This window comes from Hemitrygon akajei, chromosome 5 (assembly GCF_048418815.1).
Source record: "Hemitrygon akajei chromosome 5, sHemAka1.3, whole genome shotgun sequence".
Classification (NCBI taxonomy): domain Eukaryota; kingdom Metazoa; phylum Chordata; class Chondrichthyes; order Myliobatiformes; family Dasyatidae; genus Hemitrygon; species Hemitrygon akajei.
Window position 1 is genome coordinate 175,348,851 of NC_133128.1, and position 15,707 is coordinate 175,364,557.

At 40.6% G+C, this 15,707-nt stretch overlaps 1 protein-coding gene across 1 annotated transcript in view; it reads right to left on the reverse strand.

Moving 5' to 3' along the window:
• Positions 1-8,397: 8,397 nt before the first annotated feature.
• Positions 8,398-15,707, reverse strand: part of umps (uridine monophosphate synthetase) — a 40,880-nt gene continuing 33,570 nt past the window's right edge. Inside the window, exon 6 of the mRNA XM_073047300.1 lies at positions 8,398-13,372. Coding sequence (XP_072903401.1) covers positions 13,200-13,372 — 173 coding nt within the window. The 3' untranslated portion in view covers positions 8,398-13,199. The remainder of the gene's footprint in view (positions 13,373-15,707) is intronic.

The window sequence follows — 15,707 nt, forward strand, 5'->3', positions numbered from 1 at the left end:
CCTTAGTATTTATTTCCTTAGCCATACTTCATTTCTATACCTCACCATTTTTAAAACCTTCTTACACAAATGAGGACAAGATAATTATTAATGGGCAGAAGAGGATGGAAATGTACCACCAAATTCAATTAAATACCATTTTTATTATAGCGATCTTGCATTTTAGTAGCATTGCAAGATTGACCTGCAACGTAGCAGTGTAGAAACAAGCATTGTAGCTGGGTTACAAGAATATAGTCGTGTGCAAGCCAATAATCTTGTTTTGGCAGGAGAGATTATAGAACTCACCACAAATCTTTAAACATTGGATTTTATGTGTTGCATCGAGTTCCCAACTGTCTTGCATTTTCACTTCAAAGAAAAGGTAAACCGTTCATCACTTCACAATAACTATGGTGTTGGAAAGGAGAGGAGAGAGAGATACCGCTTTTACCTCTTCCAACGATTCTGAGTGAGGCACAGAGAGATCGGTATTTACTGACAATTACTTTTATTGTTCAAACTAACAAATACGTGAATTTATACACTAAATACCTTGTGCGCACAACTGCTAAGTACCCCTGACTCTCCCGGATAGTCAAAGAATAGCAAAGGTATTACCCGGGCAGAGGAATTTACGCTGGCCAGGCGCTCCTTGTTGCTCGTGGTCCCGACTCACTCTCCACGTGTTCACGCAGGGTTCTTCTCGCTTGTGTCTGCGATGGTTATTCTTCGAAGTTACCGCCACCGGCGCACACAAAGCATCCACTTTTATATCCATTGCTTATCAATTCAAATGTCACATTCCCGTGTCATTGGCCACCGGTCATGTGTCTGGCCTTTAACACCTGGTCATTGGCTCTGGTCCAAGCAGCCTCCATCTATTGTCCTCTTCCCATCAAGGGACAGTTGCTGACTCATGGCTCTTTGTTCTCAGTCAGCAATGAGCTCGAATCACCTCAGGCATTCACAAGTCTGCATGTTATAGCCAACCAAAGAATGCCTCACAAACAACTCCTTATTTGGAAATGACCTCCATTCCAGCAGATTACCTGGTCTTTGTGTCTTCTTTAAAACACTAATCAAATCCAGCATGTCAGGCTCACAAAATGGAGAATCGAGTGTCTTCACAAAATGGCAGCCTCCATCCCCCAAGCACACAGCAAGAACAAAGACTGCTTCCACTGTCCTTGATTCATTTGCATTCACTGATTTGAAGATTGTCCTTCTTTCTGGCCAATATATCCCTCCTCTTGATCCAAAGATTTATCTTAGGATCACTATCCTCCTCTGTTCTATTGACCATCCACTGGATTGCCATGGATCCCCAGCAGGTGTGCTGCACTTACATTATAACTTTTACTTAATAAATTCATACAATTTTTATACTGGCCATCGTTTTTTCAGTAGTGCAAAGTCATTCCCCTCTACCTTTTGCATAATTTCAGCCTTCCATCTTCTGAGTTGATACACATTAAATAATAATCATCAATGTACAAAAAATTAATATTACTGCAACATGTGAGATTATTCTCACCCATGGATGTATTTGAACATTTGATCCCCAATTCCAAAATTTACCCCAAAAGTCTAAGTTACTCAACATTTTATTTGCCTTCTCAGCATGTCTTAATAACTTTTGAATGTTCAGCCCACTGATGAATTATTTCCTTTGCCTCCTCCACCACTCGTGTCCACACACATCAAACCATCTATCCCAGCATAATACAAATTCAAGTCTTCCATTTCTTCAACATGCACCCGTATTATCCGTATCCGTTGAGAAAAGTTTCTTTTGTTCACCGAATAGTCTTCATATAATGTTGTTGTTGACAAGTTCATCGGCAGTAATGTTTCGGAAGCACAACCAATCATGACCCCAGTCATGGTCAATTCCATCACCATAAAATGCATTATTCTCTTCATATTGAATTAAATCTGTAAATACACAAAGGGTAATATCTGCTCTTATTTCCAGTTTCAATCTTAAATTACTTTAAATCCATGTTTTCTATCTGGTTTTCCAACCCATGCAATCTAAGCTCCCAATCATCTTTGCACTCAAGTCATCCATCTTTTCTCACCCAATTTAGTTTCAAGACAGGGGAGGCGGCAACCAATGTATTTCTCCTCCTTATTTTATTTACACATCTCCCCTGTTTTTCAAACTGAGAAAATGGAAAACCTCCTCCTTGATCAGATCTGTTGCCATCTTCTTGGAATAACTGTTCCAAATTCAGATCTTCCAAATCAGAACTATTGTGTACATCAATTGTCAAGTCTCCAAAATTGGGACTATCACGTACATCAATTGTTACATGTCGATGATGATAATATTCCTGTTTCTCCCCCACCAATTTCAACTGGTTGATGTGGTACCATCCACTTTTATCTGGAGAAGTTAGCACCCTGTATACTGATGGACTTGCTTTGTCTATGATTTCATAGGGCCCTGCAAACCTTGGATTTAAAAATGAAGTGGGTTGGTGTATTCTAATCATCACTCTTTGTCCTGGGCTTAATTCTATGGGACTGACTTTTGAGTCAAAGTAGGCTTTACTCTGCTGCTTCTTCTTTCCTATTTGATGAGCCACCACATAATTGGCCTCTTTCACTGTCTCTACCAACTTTTGTACCCATTTTTCTGACACAATCCCATCTATTTCAGGTTCTGACAAATCTAACCCTAACAACTCCTTTAATGCTCTTATGTTTCTTCCAGTCATGAGTTTATAAGGGGTGTAACCTGTTGAAGATGCTACTGTATTCCTTATTACCATCAACACATAAGGCAGAACTGCTTGCCATGTTGTTCGATGTTGATGTACCATTTTGGCCATCATGTTTTTTAAAGTTCGGTTCATTCTTTCCACGATTCCACTAGACTGTGGTCTATAGGGTATATGAAATGTCTGCTTAATTCCTAAAAGTGCCATGGCATCTTGCATTATCTGGGCTGTAAAATGTGTGCCTCTATCTGACTCTATACTCCGAGGTAATCCCCAACGAATAAAAAGCCTTTCCAATAAGATTTTTGCAGTAGCTTTGGCAGTTAGTCTTAGTTGGGAAAGCTTCCACCCATTTGGTGAAAGTGTCTACTACTACTACAAGGATATATTTGTACCCTCCTGTGGTTGGTGGCAAGGGTCCAACATAATCTATCTGCAAATTAGTCCAAGGTCCTTCCACTGGTCTGGTATGTCGGAGGGCTCCTTTCTTTACATTTCTGTCAGGATTATATTGTGCACAAACCAAACAATTCTTGACATAGTGTTCCACATCCTCCTTCATCCTAGGCCACCAACGCACCTCCTTGATTTTTTCCAGGGTTCTTTCAGCTCCCAGGTGTCCCCATAAATCATGGTACCAGTGGATCATCTGATTTCTTCCTAACTCTGGAACCACAAACTTTCCTTCATATAGGACTACTCCATCTTTAACATGTACACCCTTGTATTCTTCATACATTTCTGACCTTACTCCTATTATTTTTTTAATTCTTTATCCTTCTTCTGCTCCTCGGATAAACCCATAACCTTAATCTGCCGTTCCTTCTGCCTTCCCATCTCCCCAATCTGTGGTTGCCATTCCTGCCCATTTAAAGCACCTTGCTTTGCTAACTCATCAGCCTTCTTATTCCCCTCAGGGGACAATTTAGAGTGAGCTTTCACCTTTACAACTCCGTATTCTTTCCCTTTTGCTTCTTCAAATATATATTACAGCAGATGGAAGGGGCTTTCCATCAGCTGAAACAAACCCTCTTGCTTTCCACAGAGGCAAATGTTCTGTAAGGCTGTTACAAACATACATACTATCAGAGTGTATGACTGATCCAGGTGGAAAATATTCTGGGTGGCTAACCACGTATGCTACAGCTGCCAATTCTGCTGCTTGTGCGCTCATGGTTTTGGGTAGCTTTAAAGCTATACTATACCTTTCCTGTCCCTGTTCATCCTCTACATAAATGCCACACCCAGTTCTCCTCTCACCATCCTGTACTGATGAGGAGCCATCCACAAAAATTTTAAAGTAGGGTTTTCCCTTCTCCTTTGTGTCTTTGGTCTCAAGCATTATTTTGTCTGATTTGTCTCTAACCCCTCCTGTTTGTTTTGATACAAATGGTCCCTTGTACAGTTAGACGAGAAGCTAGACTGGACTGCCAACACAGATGCCTTGTGCAGGAAGGCACAGAGTCGACTGTACTTCCTTAGAAGGTTGGCGTCATTCAATGTCTGTAGTGAGATGCTGAAGATGTTCTATAGGTCAGTTGTGGAGAGCGCCCTCTTCTTTGTGGTGGCGTGTTGGGGAGGAAGCATTAAGAAGAGGGACGCCTCACGTCTTAATAAGCTGGTAAGGAAGGCGGGCTCTGTCGTGGGCAAAGTACTGGAGAGTTTAACATCGGTAGCTGAGCGAAGGGCGCTGAGTAGGCTACGGTCAATTATGGAAAACTCTGAACATCCTCTACATAGCACCATCCAGAGACAGAGAAGCAGTTTCAGCGACAGGTTACTATCGATGCAATGCTCCTCAGACAGGATGAAGAGGTCAATACTCCCCAATGCCATTAGGCTTTACAATTCAACCGCCAGGACTTAAGAACTTTTTAAAGGCTATTATTAATGCTTTTTGAGATAGTGATTTAGATGCATATCATATTTTTTACTGAGTTAAGTATTGTATGTAATTAGTTTTGCTATAACAAGTGTATGGGACATTGGAAAAAAAGTTGAATTTCCCCATGGGGATGAATAAAGTATCTATCTATCTATCTATTTGCTATCAGAACCTGACACTCACGTTCACCACCTTGGTACACCAGGTTGTCAGCTAACATAGTGGTGGCACTTACTCATTTTACAGTTATATTTCTCCCTTGCAACAGCAATGTCCACCTGGCAATTTACCTCTTCCAACGATTCTGAGTGAGGCACAGAGAGATTGTTATTTACTGTCAATTACCTTTATTGTTCAAACTAACAAATACGTGAATTTATACACTAAATACCTTGTGCGCACAACTGCTAAGTACCCCTGACTCTCCCGGATAGTCAAAGAATAGCAAAAGTATTACCCGGGCGGAGGAATTTACGCTGGCCAGGCGCTCCTTGTTGCTTGTGGTCCCGACTCACTCTCCACGTGTTCACGCAGGGTTCTTCTCGCTTGTGTCTGCGATGGTTATTCTTCGAAGTTACCGCCACCGGCGCACACAAAGCATCCACTTTTATATCCATTGCTTATCAATTCAAATGTCACATTCCCGTGTCATTGGCCACCGGTCATGTGTCTGGCCTTTAACACCTGGTCATTGGCTCTGGTCCAAGCAGCCTCCATCTATTGTCCTCTTCCCATCAAGGGACAGTTGCTGACTCATGGCTCTTTGTTCTCAAAGAGATTAGCAATCAGCTTGAATCACCTCAGGCATTCACAAGTCTGCATGTTATAGCCAACCAAAGAACACCTCACAAACAACTCCTTATTTGGAAATGACCTCCAGTCCAGCATGTCAGGCTCACAAAATGGAGAATCGAGTGTCTTCACAAAATGGCAGCCTCCATCCCCCAAGCACACAGCAAGAACAAAGACTGCTTCCACTGTCCTTGATTCATTTGCATTCACTGATTTGACGATTGTCATTCTTTCTGGCCAACAATGGGCTTCAACACATCTTGGCTAAGTGCAGCATTGATACATACTGCCCAGTGTACTCACAAATTGTTTTGATAGCTAACAAGTCCTCCCAACTACCTGCACCTCCCCTCTTCACCCCACCTACACCCCCAACACAAACTTTTCTTCCATCTGTCCTCAAACCTCCAATTCACTAACAAATTTAAGATTTCTTGCAGTGTAACACTTGTGGATTAAAAGTAGAAAGGGTTAACAAAGAGCAACATATACTTGATGTTGGAGACACTCAGCAAGTCAGCCAGTATCAATGGAGGGGAGTAAGCTGTTGCTCTTTTGGGCCGAGACCCTTCATCAGATATTCCCCTGTATACATGCTGCCCGACTGTAAAAAAAAACCTCAAAAGCATCTTGTGTGTGTGGTGCTCAAGATTTCAAGCACCTACAAAACCTTTGCAGATTGTTTGAGGGCTAAAATTGAGGTCAGGTAACATCTGTGGAGAATGAAACAGAATTAATATTTCATACAATAAAATCAGGTTGTACCTTTCTTCCCCCTTATATGGAAAATAGGTTAACAGAAGCTCAAATTCACACAACAGAATGCTTACGTGCAGATGATGATTGCAATGCTTGCATGTGTGCTGAGTAACACGTACAAAATGCAAGTCGGGCAGCATCTACGGAAAGGAATAAACAGTCGATGTTTCAGGCTGAGACCCTTCATTGGGACTTTCCATAGGTGTGCTGAGTACCTCCAGCATTTTGTATGTTACTCTGGATTTTCAGTTTCTGCAGAATCTCTTCTGTGTGTGCATTCTGAGACAGAGTTCCAAATTATCAACTCATTTACTTAAATATTAGCAACAATGAGCCTCATTACTCAACATGCACAACTAAGTTAATTTCCTGTAAACCACCACCATTCACCAATGAATGTCCATTACAAGACCCTATAAAATATCTTGGGAACAAGCTCTCAATGAAGGCTGATATTCTTACCAAAATCCACCATCACCTCTAGTGCAACAAGACTTCTTACATGACAAAAGCTTGTGATCTACTGGACATACTGCTCCCAGCCAAACTGTATATTTACGAATCATGGGCATAACGAGATATCATGGACATGCAGAAGTGGCTTGTTCGGTTAGCTGTCATATAATGGAATTAAATTTAATAGGATGAAGTGTATTCCTGCCCCACAAAGACAAATCTGACCCATGAAGTTTGATCAGCAGTACGAGATAAGAAACAAGCTGCCCATTAAGAGTCCTCACAGGAAAGCGCGAGATCACAGTTATGTATTTAAAGTTGATTGAGTTGGCTCCAGGATAGTTTCCACCACAGCAGAGACAGCTTCAGAATACACTCCAAAGTTGCCCCCATGACAAATAGAGGCCGGGGCCAGAAAATACAAACATGTTAAAGGGATAAACAGATGAAGATACATATTTTCAAAATACTGACAGGCAAAGTGCATTTCTGACATCTCAAAATGAAGGCAGACAAGAGGGATAGCTAATTAACAGATGAGATATGAGACCCAGATGGCCTCTGCAGGAATGTAGGAACCAGAGACAGAGGCCTGCTTCTGGTACAATAACCATGGTTACCAAAGCCTGAAACTGAACAAAGAAATTCTTGGGTATGAAATCAGTTAACCCCAACCAGATACATAATGAACATAGTGGCTAGGTGATCACAAGACTACTAAATGTGGGCTGGGCTTTATATTTAAATTATGTATAAAAATGCCATGTAATGCCCAATTGTAGAATGCATGGATCACACCCATGTGGTACACGGGCTTTTTGCCCTTTGGATACTAAATAAATACTATTGTTTGATCCAAGTACAGATCTTACTCAACAACAGGCACCTGAAAACATTGAAATAACAGCCCTGCCAAATCCCCTAGAAACCATGGAAGGACAAATGAACGTACATTATACCGTTATCCGCAGCACTGAGGCTTTAATTACTCTTCATTGGCTCTGATGGCATGCCGCCTCAGTTACATATCTGACACCAGACAGCTAAACCAGGCATTTGATCTCAAGTTCCATCAAGCAAGATTGCTTGGAGAAAAACGGAAACAATTTAAGCACATTCTCAAAACGTCTCTGAGTAACAGAATCCCCGCAGACTGGATCAGAACTGCTCAAAATGGAGCAATCAGGACTGCATTTTCAGCTTGGTCACAAGGGTGAATTACAAAACACATAGATCAAACTTCCCATTCACCTGCTCCTTCCAACAACTCCTTTTCAACTGTCTCCAACTTGAAGGGTCCCATGTTAGATCCCCGGTAAATTGCACATGCACCTTGAACAGAGGTTCACTTTCAGACTCATACAGGGCGGTATTTGTTTGGTCCAAGTATAGGGGCTCTGCCACAAGCCCGTTTTGACAACAAAATTGGATAGGTACATGGATAGTAAGGGTATGGATGTCTATGGTCCACGTCGATGGGAGTAGGCAGATTCGGCACAGACTAGATAGGCTGTATTGCACTTTTCTATGACTATAATGGAGGCTTCACAGGACAATGGCAAAAGATAGCTGTCAAATTTCAAAATATATATTCAAATCATTAAGCAAAGAAGGAAATCCAACCTTTCACCTATGGCATATGATTCAAATTCAGTTATCTACCCCAGGAAAAAACTTCAAATATAAATCAGCACCTTGAGACACTTCAACAAATAAGAGCAATCATGACGTGAAATACATAATGCCAACAGTTTCCCCCCCTTTTCACTTCTACAAATGAAGATTTACTCATGGAGGAAAACATCAGCAGTAATTTTATTGATCAATCAATAACATAGTACAACATTCTTACTACAACTTGGTACAATTAGCAGGTAATGAGTTTACACAATTGCCCAACTTCAAAATGCATGCAGTTGTGATCCAACATGCAGGTAGACTGGGAGAATCAGAATGGTACTGGACCCCAAGAAAGGGAGTTTGTGGAGTGCCTCCGAGATGCATTCTTAGAACAGCTAGTACTGGAGCCTATCAGGGAGAAGGCAATTCTAGATTTAGTGTTGTGCAATGAACCGGATTTGATCAGGGACCTCGAGGTAAAGGAACCATTAGGAGGTAGTGACCATAATATGATATGTTTTAACCTACAATTTGAGAAGGAGAAGAGAAAATCGGATGTGTCAGTATTACAGTTGAACAAAGGGAACTATGGAGCTATGAGGGAGGAGCTGGTCAAAGTTCAATGGAACAATACCCTAGCAGGGAAGACAGTGGAACAACAATGGCAAGTATTTCTGGGAATAATGCAGAAGGTGCAGGATCAGTTCATTCCAAACAGGAAGAAAGATACTAAGGGGAGTAAGGGGCGGCCATGGCTGACGAGGGAAGTAAAGGGCAGTATAAAAATAAAAGAGAAGTATAACATAGCAAAGATGAGCAGGAAACCAGAGGACTGGGAAGCTTTTAAAGAGCAACAGAAGATAACAAAAAAGGCAATATGCCAAGAAAAAAAGAGGTACAAAGGTAAACTAGCCAAGAATATAAAGGTGGATAGTAAAAGCTTCTTTAGGTATGTGAATAGCAAAAAAAAGTTAAGACCAAAATTGGACCATTGAAGACAAATGGGTGAATTTATTATGGGGAACAAGGAAATGGCAGATGAGTTGAACAGGTACTTTGGATCTGTCTTCACTAGGGAAGACACAAACAATCTCCCAGATGTAATAGTGGCCAAAGGAACTAGGGTAAAGGATGAACTGAAGGAAATTTATATTAGGCAAGAAACGGTGTTGGATAGACTGTTGAGTCTGAAGGCTGTTAAATCCCTGGGACCCGATCGTCTGCATCCCAGCGTACTTAAAGAGGTGGGTCCAGAAATTGTGGACACATTGGTAATCATTTTCCAATGTTCTATAGATTCAGGATCAGTTCCTGCTGATTGGAGGGTGGCTAATGTTGTCCCACTTTTCAAGAAAGGAGGGAGAGAGAGAAAACAGAGAATTATAGACCGGTTAGCCTGACGTCAGTGGTGGGAAAGATGCTGGAGTCAATTATAAAAGAGGAAATTACGACACATTTGGATAGCAGTAGAAGGATCAGTCCGAGTCAGCATGGATTTATGAAGGGAAAATCATGCTTGACTAATCTTTTGGAGTTTTTTGAGGATGTAACTATGAAAATGGACAAGGGAGAGCCAGTGGATGTAGTGTACCTGGACTTCCAGAAAGCTTTTGATTAAGTCCCACATAGGAGATTAGTGGGCAAAATTAGGGCACATGGTATTGGGGGGCAGAGTACTGACATGGATTGAAAATTGGCTGGCTGACAGGGAACACAGTGATTAACGGGTCCCTTTTGGAATGGCAGGCTGTGACCAGTGGGGTACCGCAAGGTTCGGTGCTGGGACCGCAGCAGTTTACAATATACATTAATGATTTAGATGAAGGGATTAAAAGTAACATTAGCAAATTTGCTGATGACACAAAGCTGGGTGGCAGTGTGAAATGTCAGGAAGATGTTATGAGAATGCAGGGTGACTTGGACAGGTTGGGTGAGTGGGCAAATGCATGGCAGATGCATGGTGGCAAGAACAGGAAGGCAGATTACTATCTAAATGGAGTCAAGTTAGGAAAAGGGGAAGCACAACGAGATCTAGGTGTCCTTGTACATCAGTCAATGAAAGCAAACATGCAGGTACAGCAGGCAGTAAAGGAAGCTAATGGCATGCTGGCCTTTATAACAAGAGGAATTGAGTATAGGAGTAAAGAGGTCCTTCTGCAGCTGTACAGGGCCCTGGTGAGACCCCACCTGGAGTATTGTGTGCAGTTTTGGTCTCCAAATTTGAGGAAGGACATTCTTGCTATTGAGGGAGTGCAGCGTAGGTTCACAAGGTTAATTCCTGGAATGGCGGGACTGTCATATGTTGAAAGATTGGAGCGACTGGGCTTGTATACACTGGAATTTAGAAGGATGAGAGGGGATCTGATTGAGGCATATAAGATTACTAAGGGATTGGACACGCTGGAGGCTGGAAGCATGTTCCCGCTGATGGGCGAGTCCAGAACTAGAGGCCACAGTTTAAGAATAAGGGGTAGGCCATTTAGAACAGAGATGCGGAAGAACTTTTTCACCCAGAGAGTGGTGGATATGTGGAATGCTCTGCCCCAGAAGGCAGTGGAGGCCAAGTCTCTGGATGCATTCAAGAGAGAGTTAGATAGAGCTCTTATAGATAGCGGGGTCAAGGGAAATGGGGAGAGGGCAGGAACGGGGTACTGATTGTGTATGATCAGCCATGATCAGAGTGAATGGCGGTGCTGGCTAGAAGGGCCAAATGGCCTACTCCTGCACCTATAGTCTATTATAGTGACAGAAATTGAATATCTAAACAATTTCTTTGACACAAAGAACATCTTCAAGATTTTCAGTTCCATTATGAGCAAATCTTTCTAGCCCTGCAGTTTTCTGAATCAAGCTCTTGAAGGCTTATGGAATGCTTGCTTTTATTAGTTGAGACACTGAATTCAAGTCGGGAGGTTATGTTGTAACTTTATAAAACTGTGGTCATCTGGAGTTTTGCACACAGTTCTGGTCGCCCCACTATAAGAAGGATGCTGAGATGTTGGAGAGGGTGCAGAAGAGGTTTACCATGATGCTGCCTGGTTTAGAGGACATGTGCTATCATGAGAGGCTGGACAAACTTAGGCTGGTTTTTTTGGAGCAGTGGAGATCTGATAGAGGTTTATAAGTTTGAGAGGCATAGATAGGCAGGGAGTATCTTTTTTCCAGGACAGAAATGTCTAGCACCAGAGAGCATGCATTGAAATTAAGAGGGGTTAGGTTTAAATGGGATGTAAGGGGTAAGTTTTTTTCCCCCACTCAGAGTGGTGGATGCCTGGAATGCAGCTGCCTGGTATGGTGGTAAAGGCAAATACCTTAGAGGCTTTAGACATATTTAGATATGCACATGAATATGAGAAAGATGGAGGGATATGGACATCATTAGGTAGGAAATGGGGTTTTTTGATTTTTTTAAAGCTGGTTTAGTACAACATTGTGGGCCAAATGGCCTGTTCCTGTGCTGTACCAATCTTTCTTCTATGTTCTGGACCAGCAGCCTTGATAATTTATTAACACAAACTGACACATGGTGAGAATGGAAAAATGTAACTGTTTTTGTATACAAATTGTAAACTCCCACAAATCATTTGGCCTTGCCTTTATAACCATGCATTGTGCAATGGAATATCTGATACCAATTACAGGAAGATTACTGCTACTGTAACATCACTAACAGCTTTATAAGTAGCAAAAGCTACTGTACACGCAAAAGACATGAACAAACCACTAATTCGATACTGAATGATCATTGTTGTTTCAGAAATGAAAAGCTGGGGTCATTCTAAGGGAATTGTTGGTTGTGAACAATAAAAGTAAAAATCACATTTGAACTTGAAAATATAAAAATTTCACTCATCTTGCTCTGACAACTTGTAACAGAAAATAACAGAAGCATGGTTCAATCTCTTTCATGAACACCAAGTCCTGCACTCTCCTTTGTTAGCTAGCAGTTTCTGCATGTAGAAATGCAGATTGCATTTTAAACTGGAGAGCAGTCAGGAAAATACTAAAATCTCAAATGTACTAAGTGACAGAACCATAGTAATTGGAAGATAAAATGAAAATATGAAGTCATTCACTTTGGACCAAAAAGTGATAGAAGTATGTCTTTTAAGAATGTGAAACACCGAGAAATTTCCATGGACAGGGGTGTTGTTATGCAGATGAAGGGAACAGTTTAGGATGGCAAGTAGTATTTGGCATTTATTACAAGAGCATGTTATGTCGGTGCCCCAGCACATCCTTAGGGATGCCAGTAGTCAACATGAACGACACATTTCACTGTTTCAATGTACATATAGTAAATAAATCTGAATACAAAATATCTGAAATAAAAAAAGTCCAGTACAGATGTTTCACCAAAACCACATATGACTACATTAAGACCAGATTTGAAATAATGTGTAAATTTTGGTCTCCTAACTAGAAACAAGACATATTTTATGTTAAACCTATGTGTCAACAACTAACTGGTTGCAGGGACGATGGGATTACTGCACAAAAAGAATGAGAAGTGATCTCAGTGAATCTTACAAAATTCTCACAAGTCTTGGCAAAGTGGATGTGGAGCCAAGTATCTGAATAAGAGGTAGGCCATTTAAGACAAAGATTCCAGAACGTTCTTCAATGAGTTCATTCGAAACAAGGATTGACAGATTTGTGGATTTGTAGGGAATCAAAATAATACAGAATAGTACAGGAAAGTGATGCAGAGATGGAAAATCATCCTGTGAATGTTGGAACAACTGTAAAAAGGCTAAATGCCTTGCAATTCCTCCAAATATTATGTTCTAATACCACTAGCCTGAGGAATTATTTCCTACTTTTCCACAATTAGGTATTATGAAGATGAGGGAGGTTTTCTTAATATCACTGTTTATTTAAAAATAGACTGAATAATTGTATGAAGAGGTAAAAAGAATTGATTTTCAGATTTTGTAAACAATTCAGGAATATTGTGTCTTTGATCAAACTTTCAATTCTTAATGGACCATTAACCTATTCAGGTAAGCTTCCCATCCTGCTGTTTTATACATTCTTGCAGCTTCTGCACGATCCTTTGCAGACAGGATTCCTCGACCCACAATGATGACATCAGATCCCCTTTTATTGATCACTTCTTCGGGACTCAGATACTGTTGGCCCAGATGATCAGCTGAGAAGAAATTAAAGCAGTAACAGATTTTTTTTGCATACAAGAATGATAGTGTAACAAGTACCAGTAAAAAAAAAACAATTAAAAGATGCTTTCATTTTGTCAAGGCTTGAAGAACACACTGCATTGCTTGAGGAGGTCTTGATCCCAGTTTATCTATTGGAAAAGATGTGGATACATAGCAAGCAACGATGGACATACATTTTGTTTAGATTTTAAAAGGGTATCACATTAATGCCAAAGACAAACTAGATAACAGTTGTCCAGAATAACTGTTTGAAGCTTTATAATGAAGTGACACTTTAAAAAGCACACACACAAGTTGGTACTCCATAAAGTATGTGAACAAAATCCAGAAAACTCTTGAGTTTTGGTTACTCATTCAACAAATCCTGGGAAAATTCTCCCAAAGAAAACAGAACTGCTCAGTGTGAAAACAGGACATGAGATTTACTTACTGCAATATTCTGTAAACAACATTGTGAAGCTATTAAACGGCCCTCCAATTACAATATGGGAAATCAAGATGATCAGATATGCCTTCATCTGCTCAGATCGTAAGCTGTGCTACTCCCTGCATGATTCGATTTACCTCTGAATCCGACCAAGCTATGACAAATTTAATCATGTTTCTGTGAAATACTTTGTAATTATGATGTCATTTAAAGAGGAGGTTGATATGCTCTTGAACAGCGTCAAAGTTAACAGGGAGAAGGCAGGAGAATGGGATTCAGAGGGATAATAAATCCGACATGACTGAATACTGAAGCTGACTCATTGGGCTAAATGGTCTAATTCTGCTCTTATGTCTTATGGCAAATGCACAAGGCAATATATTTACAGAAATAGACTTTCTGCTTAGGAGACCATTTTTTAAAAACACATCTTTAATTCAAGTTGTTCTACCTGAAACACAGATCTAAAAATGCACACCCCATTTTAACTTCCACATCTGTGTTGCAGAGTTGAACCCTGTTATGTTTGTTTTGTATTCCATATGATTGAGAAAGGGGAAATGTTGTACTGGACACATTGGTCAAGACCATTTATATTAGTCACCCAGTCCTGTCTTGATGGTAATACAGTCGGCCCTCCTTATCCGCGAGTTCCACATGCGCGAATTTAACCAACCGCGAATTGAGAAAACCTAGAAGTGCTCTTCCAGCACTTGTTCGAGCATGTACAGACTTCTTTTCTTGTCATTATTCCCTAAACAATGCAGTATAACAACTATTTACATAGTACTTACATTGTATTAGGTATTATAAGTAACGTAGCGATGATTTAAAGTATACGGGAGGATGTGCGTAGGTTATCGTGGATCGGGATCGAAAAAAATCAGAAGTTCCCTTTCTAAGCAAGTCAGAACAGCAACATCCAGTATTATTTAGCGTCAGTTAGTCAAACGTTTGTCTTAGAAAACAGTATATATTTTACCTTTCTATGCATATAAAACACTTAAGAAACGTATGTATTTTAATAATTAAACCACTGCGTTGCTTAGTAATAACTGCAGCTTTCATCGGGGCCGGGCCTTTCTCACTTTATCCTTTAAAACTGTTCCGATCGTTGACCGACTGTAGCCTAACGCTTTTCCAACCACTGATGGCGTTTCTCCTCTTTCTGATCGCTTTATTATTTCCACTTTATTTTCAATTGCGATCGTGAACAGAAACACTGTGGATTCAGAGCTCCACCAAGTCCTAAACACTGCCACTCTGAGACAGGTTAAATAAGGGACTTGAGCATCTGCGAGTGGTCCCAGAACCAATCCCTCGTGGATAAGGAGGGCCAACTGTACAGCATTTCACTACTCACCATCACCTCAATAGAAAGCAAATAACAGGAGTAGCTAAGATAAAGACACATACTGCACTCAAATCATCATTCTGGTAATCAGAGCAAATAAAAATGTAATCGAAGATGGGCGTAAATATGCGCATTTTCACAGGTTCCAGGAAGTATATAAATTTATTGAAGGGTACAGCAAAAGTGAAGAAAAAAATGTGCAAATTTAGGATCGAAGATCAAAATGACACCTGCTTTTATCTTTACATGAATTCCTCTTAATGCTATTCTGGTAAAAGGCTATCAAGAGTTAACTTTCACTGCCATGCTTGCTTCTGATCCATCTGTTCCATCAAAAGAACAGACCAATCTGGGGTTAATATTTATAAACTTCATGCCTGTTAAAAAGAGTTGTGTATTAAGAACAATGCCTGTTGCTTACAATACCTGTAGTTCCAAATGTACCCTCAGTCTTAACCTTTGGATTCTTACCTTCAATTCCCAAGTGTTCTACCAATGCTCCAGAGATTTTGATCTTTATATTCAA